This window comes from Sinocyclocheilus anshuiensis, unplaced genomic scaffold (genome assembly GCF_001515605.1).
Source record: "Sinocyclocheilus anshuiensis isolate Anshui unplaced genomic scaffold, SAMN03320099.WGS_v1.1 scaffold420, whole genome shotgun sequence".
Taxonomy (NCBI): Eukaryota; Metazoa; Chordata; class Actinopteri; order Cypriniformes; family Cyprinidae; genus Sinocyclocheilus; species Sinocyclocheilus anshuiensis.
The window spans coordinates 578,197-592,985 of record NW_015557082.1 but is presented as its reverse complement, the minus strand read 5'-3'; the positions used below and the strand labels follow the sequence as shown (position 1 = coordinate 592,985).

At 36.6% G+C, this 14,789-nt stretch overlaps 2 protein-coding genes across 2 annotated transcripts in view; one reads left to right on the top strand and one right to left on the bottom strand.

Annotated features, from left to right (window-relative positions):
* Positions 1–758: 758 nt before the first annotated feature.
* Positions 759–4,666, bottom strand: rex1bd (required for excision 1-B domain containing). The gene is made up of 5 exons (XM_016471760.1): positions 4,531–4,666; positions 3,530–3,612; positions 3,217–3,421; positions 2,679–2,767; positions 759–1,909 (listed from the first exon to the last, which is right to left on the bottom strand). Exons 1-5 carry the CDS (start codon positions 4,531–4,533, stop codon positions 1,837–1,839), a joined length of 453 nt encoding a protein of 150 aa, XP_016327246.1. The 5' UTR covers positions 4,534–4,666; the 3' UTR covers positions 759–1,836.
* A 1,595-nt stretch (positions 4,667–6,261) lies between these two features.
* LOC107676967 (C3 and PZP-like alpha-2-macroglobulin domain-containing protein 8) overlaps positions 6,262–14,789 on the top strand; it is a 48,640-nt gene continuing 40,112 nt past the window's right edge. The window contains exons 1-8 of the mRNA XM_016471733.1: positions 6,262–6,839; positions 10,988–11,139; positions 11,641–11,663; positions 12,294–12,459; positions 13,062–13,114; positions 13,535–13,552; positions 14,166–14,220; positions 14,381–14,494. Coding sequence (XP_016327219.1) covers positions 6,748–6,839; positions 10,988–11,139; positions 11,641–11,663; positions 12,294–12,459; positions 13,062–13,114; positions 13,535–13,552; positions 14,166–14,220; positions 14,381–14,494 — 673 coding nt within the window. The 5' untranslated portion in view covers positions 6,262–6,747. The remainder of the gene's footprint in view (positions 6,840–10,987; positions 11,140–11,640; positions 11,664–12,293; positions 12,460–13,061; positions 13,115–13,534; positions 13,553–14,165; positions 14,221–14,380; positions 14,495–14,789) is intronic.

The window sequence follows — 14,789 nt, the reverse complement described above, 5'->3', positions numbered from 1 at the left end:
CTTGAAAAATAACTAATTACAATACTTAGTTACTCTTTATGGAAACTAATGCAAATTCCAAAACGAACAAAAGCATTGTAAAATCGTCATAAAATTGATCCATCTGACACGCTTCACTTCGTTTATAAGAGAATTAGCAATGTTATAAATAAATTGTTCTTTTGTGCCAGATCTTTTTAATGAATCAGCTGATTCGAGTGAGTGATTCGTCTCGAGTTCAATTGATTTAGTGATCCAGCGAATAATTGTTTCTTACACAAAACTATCATTTGGCTTCAGAAAATTTGGAATGTTTTATTCATTTCATTAAAGGAGATAATAGGAGACTTTCTCATTCTCATTGACCTGTCATCCAAAAAAAGGACATTTACATCTTGCTGACATTCGCAGACACACAACGAGTAGATTGAGTGGCCGTTTACACATCGTTTTCAGCCAAAAACGGGAAACTTTTTATGCGTTTTGCCTGTTCGTTTACACGACAACGGTGTTTTGGGGACTGAAAACGCATATTTTTGAAAACGGGTTTCAAAGTGCAAGTTTTTGAAAACGCCACCGTTATCGTTTCCGTGTAAACACCCAATACGGGAATCTTTGAAAACGGTGACGTCATGCGTGTGTGTAGTACGTGTTAGGTATGTAGACATGCGCAGTACGTGTCGATTTTAAAGGCAAGCGCGAACAAACATACACAACAATGGCGGAGTACATGGTACTGTTGTTGCTGCTCAAGAATTTGCTAACGCTTCTTCAGCAAAGTGTGGATTTACTTCACCAATATTACAACCAACAGCGGAGATGCATCATATACTCGCTAACAAGGTGACACCGCCAACTACTGGCCTGGCATACGTAATATAGCGTTTATGGCCGTTTTCGTGGATATGTGTAAACACGAATCGTTTTGAAAACATTGTCGTGTATACGTGAAACTTTTTAAAAACGCAAGGGAAAAACTTTTCCTTTAGTCTTCTGAAGTCATATAATAGTTTTGTGTGACAAACACATTGAAATTTGTGTTGTTATTCACTGAAAACCATGATATCCGTCCGTCCTAAAGCTAGTTCATGAGAGAATTAGTGATGTTCTGAATGAATCGTTCTTTGGAACCAGATCTTTTGAATGAATCAGCAGTTCCAGTTAATGCGCCTATCTGAATAATTCATTCACAAATCTTGAATTCATTTAACTAAATGATCCAATTCACCTTATACAAAACTATCATATGGCTTCAGAAGGCTGCCCTTCTGTGTCCTTTTTAAAGCTTTCACATATGAAATAAACTCATACAGATTTGGAATGAAATGAGGGTGAGTGAATAATGACAAACTTTTCATTTTAGTGTACTGTCCCTTTAATTGTTAAACACACACATTTAAATTGGTATTTGAAATGCAATTTGTTTGTCCTCTGTGTTCAAAAACATCATGTAAATACTGTATCATTATGTATAAATAGTTTTGTTTGTATAAATGTCTTCAAAATATTTAAGGAATGCTCATATATATTGTAACACGTTAGCTTTTGCTGAATATTATTATTATGCACATAGTTATTTACATTCAGAATGAACAGATCTATGCTTTAAATTAACATTGTGTTGGTTTAGCAAACAAAACGTCATAAGCTATTCTGAAAGTATAAAAAATAATGAAATAAAAGATGCCAAACTCTCTTTAATAAAAATATGCATTGCAAAGCCTGCATCAGCAGCAGCAATGCACTCTGTCTATGCAACGCCTGAGACAGCGATCGATACCTTAGATGACTCTTCATTAGAAAGGAAAGTTCATAGAGGATCTGAATCCATCTCTGTCTCCTGAGACTGACTGAATCTCACTCCGGCTCCTCTGAGTCATACTTGAAGTCTTGCAGAATCTCACTTAAAGCGGCTGTATTCTTTATGATACTGACAGAGATGGAGAGAAACAGAAAGGGTTTTTTTCATTCGGAGGTTTAGAAGAACAAAAGGTGTTAACCATTAACCTGATATACCAAGTACTGTACATCAAAACCAGGATGAAACATTACAACAGTGATATATACAGTGATAAATATAGAGCGTAGCCTAATTAATAAATACTTTCTGAACATTTAAATTATTTAAATGATATTCTATAACATATAAATGACATTCTATATAAAAGTAATGAATTAGTGATACAATATATATTATGTCATTAAAATCAAAATAAATTACACATAATTCTTATATATATATATATATTAAGCTACTTAAAATAAATGACAAATTAATACTAAATTACATTTTAAAAATATGCAAAAAATACAGTTGTGTTCTAAGTAGTTTTTCTCAATTTTCTTGTCATTGTCAGGTGTGTAGGAAAAACTTGCACTTACTCCTGTCCATTTATTTTATTAATCAATTAACATTTTGTCACTAATATGCAAGAAACAAACAGCTAAACATTTAAAGCATAATTAATAAATACTTTCTATTTTTTATAGTTGATTCTAATACTATTTTAAAAAATGTACACACACACATCATTCATTCATTAATATTAATTAATTATATAATTAAATGTAATTTTACACATGATTACTAATCAATATAATATATAAAATAATGCCTTTAATTAAATATAAATTACAAGTTAATATTAAATAAAACCATTTAAAAAATATACAAAATATATATACGCAGTTGCACTTACTCCTGTTTGATCTCACGGACTTTCTCTTGGAAATCCTCATCTTCTGGGTGATCCTGGGCATTCTGCTTGGCCAACTGTAACTTAGCTGTCTGCAAAGTCATAAATATAGATAAACATTAAGAATACAGTAACCAATTACAGAACAGATACATTTGGTTCAATACCGTTTCAGTCTTATGCATACAGAAGGGATGAGAAAAATAATTTGACAAGCTAATTTAAGTTATGCAGGACTGAAATGTTTAACTGATCACCTTTCTAACTAAATATGCTTGACAGTGCACATCCTAACATTCCTATAAAATATCTCAATGACCCAGCGCACTGCCTGAAATGCTGTATCCCATAATGCAATGCACTCAAGTTTTCATTTCCAACCTGATGAATCAACGTGAAGTATTTGCAGCTTCAGTGTTTAATCACTCATTATTTTATCAAATTTGGAATGAAAAGCAAAATAGATCTAAAATAGATCAAATCTGTGAACAGTATTGTGTAGTATCAGCCAAACATTTTTTTAAAACAATACATTGCCCACCAGCTCTAGTTTCTCCTTCTCTTTAATCTGCAGTTTGTCAATGTGTTCGGAGAGGTCGGGCCGGTCGAAGTCTTGGTGCAGTTGCTCTTTAATCTGCAGAACCTCTTTGGAAATGCTGCAGAATGCTTTCGTTATCTCATGTACCAGCTGTTTGTAGTGCTCGAAGTCATAGTGGGGCCCCGTCCTTAAGTACGCCTCATGACCCCTGAGAAAAAACAACAACTGTATTACCTCAAATAACCTCTGACAGACAGATGATAGACAGACAGACAGACAGATAGACAGATAGATAGATAGGTGGAAATAAACTGACTCCTCAAATAGCTTGTATGCCTCCACACGCTCAGCTTGAAGTACATAAAATCTTCTGACCAAATTTTTGAAATCTGTAGGTGCCTTTTAAAAAAGAAAAAACAGAATAGACACAGAAGTCACAAACATCTAAAAGACTAAGAACAATATGAATCCCTTGCTGTACATATACAATATTATTAAACAGTCAAAAACATGGTAATTTTTTGCTAGTGATATAATTGTAAATGCAATTATAAATGTATTTATGATTTATTATTATTTTGTTAAGTCACTTTATTACTATGTATATGTAATAAATGTTAATATGTAACTTTATGGTCACACTTTATTTTAAGGTCCAATTCTCTCTATTAACAAACCATTAACTACGACTTTAGCCTCAATAAACTCCTAATTTGCTGCTTATTAATAGTTAGTAAGGTAACTTAGTTGTTAAGTTTAGGTATTGGGTAGGATTAGGGATGTAGAAGTAGAATATGGTCAGGCAGATATGTGCTTTATAAGTAAGTAACAGCCAATATGTTAATAATAGGCATGCTAATAAGCAACTATCCTGCTGGGAAAAAACAACAACAACAGAATTCGTAATGGTTTTACTGGTTATAATGGGAACTGTAATGGAGCCTGTTAGTCTCTATGGGTAATTGGTCAGCTTCTATTGGTGGCTTGTTAAAACCACTGATTCCTAATGGAATATGTCCCAAAACACACTACAGGAAAACATTTTTAATGGTTTTAATGGTAAAAAAAAGGATGATTTGTAATGGTATTTGTAGTGGGAACCATTAGAATTTCTGTGATGGTTTGTATTGTTTTTTTTTTCAGTTAATAGTGAGAATTGGTCCTTATACTAAAGTGTTACCAACCGTATTCTATTCGAATTCTACTTCTGTATAGACTAGCTTTAGCAAATTCGCTACGTTGTATATACTGTATTTCTATTCATTTAATATTCCTAAATGTGTTTATATGATACAAGCTGAGTTAAAACTAACTTACCATGTTGCTGTAACTGTGCTTTGGGTGTTTTCGTAGCTTGGCAGATAAATCTTCAGACCAGCAGCATGTGTATGTTTCGGTCAGTCACGCAGCACGCACGCACGCACGCAGCACGCTGCTGTTGCACTCACTTCCTGTTTGGGTTCGCGTAATACAACGTCGTGTGACGTCACCTCAATGCTAATATGCTGGGACAAAACTCAAGAGGTCTTTTTTTTCTCCAGCGTTGGTTTGAAGCAGATATCTTACTCGTCGTAAATCAGTTGTTTAATGAAAATGGCCACTTATTAAATGATAAAGAATCTCTTTGTCGTTTTAATATTCCCATTACCGCTAAAGAATTTGCTGTTGTTTTTGATGCCATACCATTTGGGGTCATTTGAAACAGTCTAATGACTCCAAATGGTATGGCATCAAAAACAACAGCAATTTCAGTGGTGGGCAAACAGTGCTTTTCTGCCTCTTCTTCTAATAAATCAATACGTTTGTTATTTCTTAATGTTTTTGTATTAATTCCAAATATTACGGTTTATTGGAATGCTTTTGTCTCTGATATTCCCTGGAGGAAAGTTTGGCTTATTCCAAACAGATACTTAATTACTAATAAGATGAAAGAAGAGTCCTTTCGAATTATCCATCGTTTATATCCTGTTAATATTTTCTTAAAGAAATATAAAAAAGATATTGATACAAACGGTTCTTTTTGCAAACAGCACCCAGAGACTATAGTGCATTTATTTAGGCACTGCCATTGTTGTGGAAAGATCTCTCCTTATTTGTTATTGAGAATATTGATAAAGATTTTTCTTTACTTTGGGAAAATGTTTTGCTTGAATTTGTTCATTCAAAAAAGTGCGTTTACAGACAAACAAATTGTACTTACTTAATCTCCTTATCTTGTTAACAAAATTGTATATACATAAATGTAAATTCTCATGTCAGAAGCCAGTTTGATGTTTTGCTCGATGAAATAGGACTATTTCTAACTCATGTAATAAGAAGGCTTTAAAAACAGTTGCAATTTGTAAGCTGTTTAATCTTTTCCTTTGTATGTAATATGTTTTGTTTAATTGTATACCTCTGTCTAGTAATTTATTTGTTTTGTCATTATAATTGTTATATTATTTTGTATTGTTACTGCTTTTTATTGGTTGATATAATGTTCGTAATTTAAAAAATGTTGTAGAGGTCCTCCATTTTTACGTATTATGGCTTGTGACTAAGCAAATAGAGGCATAATTTCTTAAAATCATATAAAAATATAAATATTTATAGTAATATTAAATTTATATTCGTATTAATATATACATAATATGTATGTTTTCTCTATAATGTTCTCTATAATTTATCTATAAATACCGCTTTTAATTAATTCAGTATCTTAAAAACATTATAAAACTATAATTTACAAAACCGTTCTTATATAGTTTTATCAGCGTAACGCTAATATTAAAGGTCTCGTGCTAAAGGACCACTAGGGGGCGCCCGTGTCCTATATTATGCTAAAACCTTTATTGCGCTTCCATATCAAAATGAATTCACATTAGGTTGAAGTTTTATATTTTAAAGCCATACTTTTATTATGTCAATATGTCAGAAACGGCTCAGTTAAATAATATTTAGGTTACATAATTAAAATGAATTATATTTATCACATGCATTAAATTAATGCATGTCGCTAAACATTAACCGACAAAAGCATTCGGATCTTTTCGGTCTCATTCAACCGGACCTGTGTAGCTTCCAGGCGGCGTTGCTGGGACAGTGCAGTCTTGTCTCTACTAGCTCAGAGGGGCTCTATAGACTTGTTCTGACACACCACTGAATGAGACAAAAGCCTGGAGAGTTCAAAGGGGCACAAGCAGACTGCCCTGGTTACATTACAGCCTGTGGAGCTCAGCTCACTGGATCTGATGTGCATTAAATACCGTGCTACACAAGGGGTGGGGTGGATGGAGATACGTTTTAATGCTGAAATATGAGCAATCGGAACTAAGGCGGATAAACACAGCACGCCAAGAGGGATTGTCTGTACGTGTGGAGAGGTGTTAAAAAAATCAGTTGCACGGACGCAACATTGGCAATTGGGATAAAAACGTTGCACCGGCGGAGACTCGTGCTTTCCCCCAGTGGATACTTGAGTTTGCACTCGAAGTTGTAAGAATATTTGTGGAATACACGCCGGAGAGACTCAACACAAAACAAACGAGGGACAAAATGAGAGTGTTACATGTCCACCACAAATCCTGGACTCTGTGGACTGTGTTCATGGTGTGTGTAATGAGTGGAGTTCATTCACAAGAAAGACGGTGAGTATGTTTGTAGCGCTCTTTTATGAACGATACCTAACCGCTTTTTCATTTCAAGCATGCATGTCTAGAAAAGACATCAGCCAGGTGATAACGGCATCCTCTGTAGTTTGTCGCTCGCCTGTGGAAATGTTTCCTTGTGCATCAACAAATAAACTCAGCAGCACAGCTGCTGTTGATGTGTGTGGGTGTTACTAACAAATAACATGTACTCCGTTACAAATGTTTATGGTAACTATAATTGCTACCAAAATGTCAATGCATTTACTAGTGTAACACACCATGGTTAACTAATATGGGATCCTCTTCAAAGACGTTTTCATGTACTTGACAAGATACTACAGTTTTGTTGTAACGGTAACTGTAGTGTCTGTTATTTTGATAGAAACTATGGTTACCATGGTACAGTACATTTTTTGTAAAGGGTGGTACAGCTGACATTGTTATTTACAAACTCCCAAGAGATGTTCTTTCAAAACAGGTCATTGTTATGTTTCATAAATAACACGCACTTAAAGTTTATCTCATTGTTTTAAGCCCTATTCTCACGGGATTAGTATTACCTGGTGACCTCCAGTCATCTGTAATAATTGTGGAGGCTGTCTGTGATCTTAATCCCGTGCGAATCGGCCATGTCTGTAATTTGTAAAGTAAAAATTCCCCCGCAAAAGACCTACCATATCTCGCCGAACACCGAGGTCCTGTGATAATATTAGTCCCGTGCGAATCGGCATCTCTGTGATTTGGCCTGCATTTGGCGGGTCGTATATCATTTTTCGAGGTTTTTGTTTCCTGTGCGCTTTTTTATCCATCTTTCGCGAAGAATGGAGCTGCGTTGGAGTGTTTGATAGTATTTTGGGTGCTGTTATATCGCTACACCATACAATTTGTAGCCTAGATAGAAAAGGCTGAAAAGGTTTTGAGGTTAATGTGTTACAAATAAATCAAGCATAAAGCTTGAGATACTATTTTAACCTGGTGAAATGTAAATTTCACAGGTCACGAAACTATATTAATTTCTTTCTTTTCTTTTTTTTTATCCATCTGGACCATAGAACGGGACTCTCAAAACCTTGACATCCGGGTATCCGGGAGATAAATCGGTAAATTCGAGTAAAATCACAGGCTTCGCTTATCCCGTGCGAATGCACCACATGAAATTCAGAGGTGGGGGGTTAATTTCAAAATCACACAAGGTCTCCAGATAATACTAATCCCGTGCGAATAGGGCTTTAGTCACAGATTTCCCACTGTTGGTAAGATCAAGAAGCTAATTTTTTCAGCTTTAATGCTGCTGTAGTGAGATAAATGTATGTGCTGAACCCAAATTTTTCTCCTCATGTTCTCAAGAATACAATCCAGTTCACTTTCCCAAGGGTATATTAGAAGACTATGGTATGGTATACTTCTAAAGGTTCTTCAGTGATTCTTTTGTAGGACACTGGGTTCATTTTTCTTATCAAGTACCATTTTCACTTTAGGGTTATTTGAGGAAGTTATTGATGTTACATTGATAGTAATTTTGTTGCCCAAGTTTGATCATTTTTATTGATACTGGAACCAGATTTCTTTAATTATCTCCAACGTCAAACAATAAATTGACAAGAACCTTGTTCAAACCCTTTAAAGGGGTCATATGATGCGATTTCAATTTTTCCTTTCTCTTTGGAGTGTTACAAGCTCTTGGTGCATAAAGAAGATCTGTAAAGTTGCAAAGACTAAAGCTTTCACCGCGGACGAAGCGGAGTCCAGCCCGGGGTCGTCACATGTGGTTGCCGCAAGCCCGCCAGACGCTCCTTTGTCGAATCCGCCGGCCGCGCCGTTCTCAAGTCCGCTGCCTCTGCTCACTCTAGCCCATTACACCAAATACACCAAATAATGTTATTTTTAGCAGCATCATATGACCCCTTTAAAGATTGGTTGACAGGAATCTTGTTGGGTTAATTGACCCAAGAGAACTGTAGAAGTCCATGAATTTCATCCTTCATACCAGGGCTGGGCAGAGCTCAATGCCAGTGTCCGTACCTGTTACACGTGGTTGTGCCAAGTATTTCGAGCACCAGAGAAAGAGGTCAATAGCTAGCTTGCCCTCTCTGACAAAGAGCTACATTCTCTTGAGTCAGCCAGTAGCTGTTCTTTCCTTCAACAAGATAGTGCTATCATGTAAACACTGAATAGTTTTATGCCCACCGCACACATGAGAGTATTGTGAGATCGGGAGGTGAGGATCAAATGCAGTCAATTCCACGTAGATGCCTTGGAAGGGATTTTCTCATGCCTTGAGACTTAAATTGCTTCTGGCCTTGCTGAACCGTAATGCCAACCACCTGATATCTCACACTCAGGCATGCTATTAAACTCAAGGACACTGAGCTGCCCGGGTTTATTTGGGCATGCAATGGGTCAGCGAGTCACCTTCCAAACTTTTCTCATCGTTTAAGGGTACAGGAACCAAATTTGTTACTGGATTTGTGTAAGTAGTCTAGACAACTTAGATTCCAAAGAGGTGAAAAACGCTTACAGAATTAGGTTAGTGTTGGTTAATTGTATGACAACATTGCCTTGACCTTTGTCTTTACATGTCTTTGAGAAAGTCCTATTAGTTTTAATTGCATTTACCCCCAAAATTGGGTTTTATGCAGCCCTGTCTCTTTCTTTTAAGAGTAAAAGCCAACACACCAAACATTTAAACAAATCACCAAAAAATGGTCTAAACTGCAGAGATCAAAACTAATTTGTCAGTTTGAACTAAAATCAATTACTCCAGAACTGTAGGTGGCACACTCCACCTTTCAAAGGCAATGTTGCTGTTCAGCATCTTTTTTGAAGTCTTTTTTGCTCAAAATATTTGCAGCAAAACAAGCATGTCCAAAATCCCCCCCATACACTCATTCTCTGTTCCCTACATTAGTCCACTAATATAGTTCACTTGTAGAAGTTAATGAAAATGAGTAAGCGAATTTGAACACTGAGTGCACAAGAAATACTGTCGCTTTTGCATTGTTTGTGCTTTCTGTTTAACCTTAACTGTCACCGTCCCACATCAAAAACAATACCAATCAAAACCTTTTATAATTTTGACAAAATACATATCGTCAGAAAAGTCTGAGTCTTAGGATTCCATATTTGGTATTTTGTGATAGAAGTAATATTGTAAAAGCAATACATTTGTGACAGGAAAATGCATAAAAAAATTCAGTGGCCATTGGGTGTCACCTGGTGGCTGTTTTTGATATAACGCCTAATTAAAATTATTATTTTATATAATAGTTATTTTATCGACTTAAAATTTGGAACATTACTTATTTAGACATATTGCTTTAATTTTATAGCAATTTTAGAGTAAAACCTATGATGTAAAATATGTATGTAACTTTTTCATACTTTAATTTATTTGTATTTTTCTGTATTCCAAAGCGTTAATGAATTACATGTGTGGGGGGGGGGGGGGGGGTGTATTAAATGCACGCCCTAAAAAAATACGAAGTGACGCTCTCTCTGCATAGAGTCCATTCTCTAGCCGTTGATCATACATTATTTGCACATTCATTATTGCAGTGCATTATGGGAGTGCATGAGTGCACTTGATAATGTCCACTACAAATGGCTGTTTCCTCAAACAGTGCACTATATAAGAGTATGGGGCGTTTTCAGACACAGCTCTAGTCATGGTCCTGCAAAGTGCCTTTGGAGCCCCTTTTCATAGTGGTCAACTCCTCATTGTAAATTAAGCAACAAGAGCAATTTGTTATATTAGAAGATATTTTGGTAGGCTAAATTGAGTAGCCGGGGGCCGTAGTGATCAGCCTTGGCACTGAATATTCACCTTGCGCCCTAATTTACAAACTGACTATTGGTCTGAAATTTGTTGTTTCGAGATCAATCATAAGGTTCCACCTTTCTCACAACACCCAACATGGGCAACAAAGAATCACAAAACACTTGCCAGTTTGTGTTTGAACTTCTGATATTTGTTTTATGTTTTCCCAAGTGGTAAGGTTGGGAATCCTTATTTGTTTGATTTGTGTGTCCTATGATGTGAGATTCAGATGTATGCTCTAGACAAAACAAAGTGTTAGCGTAATTGGTACCTGGAGTCTTGTGATGTAAACACACACAGCTGTTGCTCTCCGTCCTTTGATTCACAGAGGTTACCTGATTGCTGCGCCATCTGTGTTCCGTGCCGGTGTGGAAGAGGCCGTGAGTGTGACCATCTTCAATGCAGTAGAGGACACACGAGTACAACTGCAGCTCAGCGTCAAGGGCGAGATTGTGGCTCATAGTCATGGCACTGTACGAGGTAAGAATTATGTTGGATATTCACATAAATTCAATATTGCTCAATACAGCATCTAAAAGTTATGCCCAACAACAGCTGTGGTGCTAATAGCTCCTCTTACCCTTGAAAATGTTTTTAATCAAGTAAATTTTTACATCTGTAATTATTGTGTCTTAAATATCTTATTTAGCTTCTATTTTAAATTTTAATAACTATAGTTATTTGCCATGTTCATAGCTATAGAAACTGGCATGGCATTAAAAACAAACCAATCAAGAGCTCCTTTTGCAATATCTTGACCCACCAAAGATCACTGTCCATGGTTAACAAGTTAAACATCGATACTAATATTTAAGCTTCTTTTCCATAAATTGTGTCAAATTAAATATGGCACCAAACATAAATGATCATCATTTCTGGTTTGTTCAGTGAAGCCCTTTATTTCACTATAAATTCATGCTTTGATGCAGAAATCATGCTTGTGCAGATTTCACTTAAACTGTCATTTCTTTTTCATTTCAGATAAAGGCACCATCAAAATAAAGGTGAGCCAATCATAAGCCAGTTTTAGCCCATAGTCCTTAAAGGGATAGTTCACCCAAAAATGAAGATTCTGTCATTAATTACTCACCCTCATGTCATTCCAAACCCGTAAGACCTTCGTTCATCTTCGGAACACAAATTAAGATATTTTTGATGAAATCCGAGAGCTTTCTGACCCTCCATAGACTGAAACAAAACTGACACGTTCAAGGCCCAGAAAGGTAGTAAGGACATCGATAAAATAGTCCATGTGATATCAGTGGTTCAACCTTAATTTTATGAAGCTACGAGAATATTTTTTGTGTGCAAAGAAAATGCAAAACATGCATGTGTCGTGAATGTGTGTCGAATTCTGACTGAAGTTAATAAGGACTATTTTAACATTGTCCTTACTAACTTTCTTGGCCTTTAATGTGGTGGTTATGTTGCTGTCTATGCAGGGTCTGAAAGCTCTCAGATTTCATCAAAAATATCTTAATTTGTGTTCCGAAGATGAACGAAGATCTTACAGGTTTGGAACGACATGAGGGTGAGTAATTATGACAGAATTTTCATTTTTGGTTGAACTAACCCTTTAAAGTAGCATCTGCACTCAATGAGACCTTTATGCCTAATAACCACAATGTTCCCAGGTGCCGTCAGATCTCAGAGGCCAGGCACATCTGAAGGTTTGGGGGAACCGCCAGCTCAATGAGGGTGGCTACATCTTCCACAACCACACCACTGTGACGGTGGACAGCAAAGGCACAACTGTTTTCATCCAGACCGACAAGCCAGTCTATAAGCCCCGGCAGAAAGGTCTCTCTCCTTTCACCAAATAGGAATGGGTTGCTGATGATGCTAACTCTGTTTGTATTGATAAATGTCTAAATGCTGTTGATATTGGCTGTGTTTAGATTACTAGCATACTACATACACACTGTATACGTCCTAATGCTTTAAAAAATGCCAAAAATAATGCAGCACTAAACATTCCAAAACAGTCGATTGTGACATTGCTGTCACATGACCTCCATACAATTCCAGTTTTTATCTTTTAAATTAATAGTTATTTGGCATTTTGTATGACATCTTAAGCCATAACTCTTACCATTCTGGTTAAAGATGTTTTTAAAAACTGGGCCGATATCACTTCTGATTCATTCCTCACACTAGAAATGAAAGGCTATGTTAAGAGCATTGCACTGTGGGTCACAATATTTTATATCGCATGGTCTGTTACATATTGCAGAATTTGGCAGATGTCATCTGAGTATTCTGTGCATACAGAAAATGTGCTTATTTTTCACACTGTACCTCCTGCATGCTATTCCAAACATAGCCAAATAGCGTCATGAATAGCTTTGCGAAAGAAGTTGAATTTTAATTAATTACTGTATGTTTTTTTCTCTCCCTTCTAGTTCTTCTAAATGTATATGCTGTCACACCATACCTAAAGCCAACCAGTGAAAAGGTGAAGTCCTGAAAATACATGCTAATATATTAAATTATGCTTTGTATTAGAGAAGCATTGTCCTATTTAGCATTAGCAGTGTTTATTTAGAGTCTAAAATCGTATCTTGCAAACATTTTTAAAAAGGCACAATAGGTAGCTTAGCTCTACTACCTTCATGTACAAACTAAAACGCAAATTACAGAAACGCATTCACCAGAGACACTTAGAAACTATTTTTTTTTCCAAAAGTGGCTCCAGCTATAGTGTGTGGACAATATCCTTTTTGAAAACTGGGCTGTAAAGATTGCACGCTGGCAAAATTCTGCAAAACTTCTCTCAGATGCAGGATTGATTCAAATCTTGAGGAGGTTAAAGTAGCTGTAGTTATACAGTGTGTCGTCCTTATCCGTCTAATCACTTCTTTGTTTTGTTTTACAGATTGAAGCTTACATAGTGGTGAGTGGAGGCCGTGGGGTGGACACTGCTCTGGTTGGGAAGCATGGTTGGAGTGTTTCTTTCCCAGCAGGGTCTATGTTGCACAGCTATAGAGCTTCACAACTGGTCGCCGGTGTTGGGTTTGACCCTAGAGCAGACGCTAGCGGGCGACTAGGAAGATAAAAGGGATGCTTAGCTTCCATCTCTTTCCCACATGCTGCTTGGTCTTTGAAGCGTCTCTGGGGCAAACACTGTTGCTCAGTTCCAGAAAATTCTTCTGAAAGCTGTGCAAATGGCCAAAGGGGGACCAGAAAAAATGTTTGCTATGTATGCGATGATTCATGTTTATGTTAGATTGGCACCGTCGGCCTCTGGCTCTTGCCAGAGGAAGTGTCAGTTGGGGTGTGTGTAGTTTTGCCCTGATTGACGGGCTCCTGGAGTGTTCACCCTTTGAGTCAGGGCAAGGTCAGTTTGTTTGAAAGCATCATTGGATTTGAGACATGTTTGCTTAAGCTTGATTTTATGCTGCCTTTTTATGAGTGTAAAGTGGCCTCTGGATTTAAGGCAAGCAAATAAGCAAGAATGTGACTATTTTTACCACATGCTTTTTAAGATTACCGCTTTGTTTACCTAGGACCCCAGAGGATCCCGCATAGTCCATTGGAAAGGTCTGAAGTCTGTATGTTGTGGTAAGAATTGTTACTATTGTGTTCCTTCGAGTGTAACCAGGCTTTTGTATACTTTAATAATGTTGCAATCAATTCATAATCACACTGTACAACATTAGTTTATGTGACTGTCACCATGATATGTAATAAGCTTTGATCACCATAATATGTTCTCTGTTAGGAATTGTCAATATGAGCTTTCCACTATCAGACCAACCAGTCTTCGGCGAATGGTTAGTCTTCGTGGAGATGCAAGGCCACATGTACAACAAGTCATTTGAAGTGCAGAAGTATGGTAAGGAGTGTTTATTCTTTTTAAAGGGGTCATATGACATTGTTAAAAAGAACATTATTATTTTGTGCTCAAAACTCGCGTTTGAATCATCAGTGGCAAATTCTTTAAATATGTAAACGTACTTGCAGTACTTGTTGTGTCCTCTTTTGGAAGGCCAAACAAAGTAGTTTCGCTTTCACAACGAAACACACGGCTTCTCCACAACATGGCGGTGTCGGCAACAGCGAGAGTAAAAGTTACGCCTTCTTTCTTTGCGTGAACATTTGGGCGGCGTTATGCAAATCTTCCCACATTG

What these genes read in the sequence shown, in the direction of transcription:
- rex1bd (XM_016471760.1), bottom strand. An exon ending in AGAAGGAGAAACTAGAGCTG is followed by an intron (nt 2,768 to 3,216) that starts GTGGGCAATGTA and finishes ATGACTTTGCAG; the next exon opens with ACAGCTAAGTTACAGTTGGC. An exon ending in GTCCGTGAGATCAAACAGGA is followed by an intron (nt 1,910 to 2,678) that starts GTAAGTGCAACT and finishes CATCTCTGTCAG; the next exon opens with TATCATAAAGAATACAGCCG.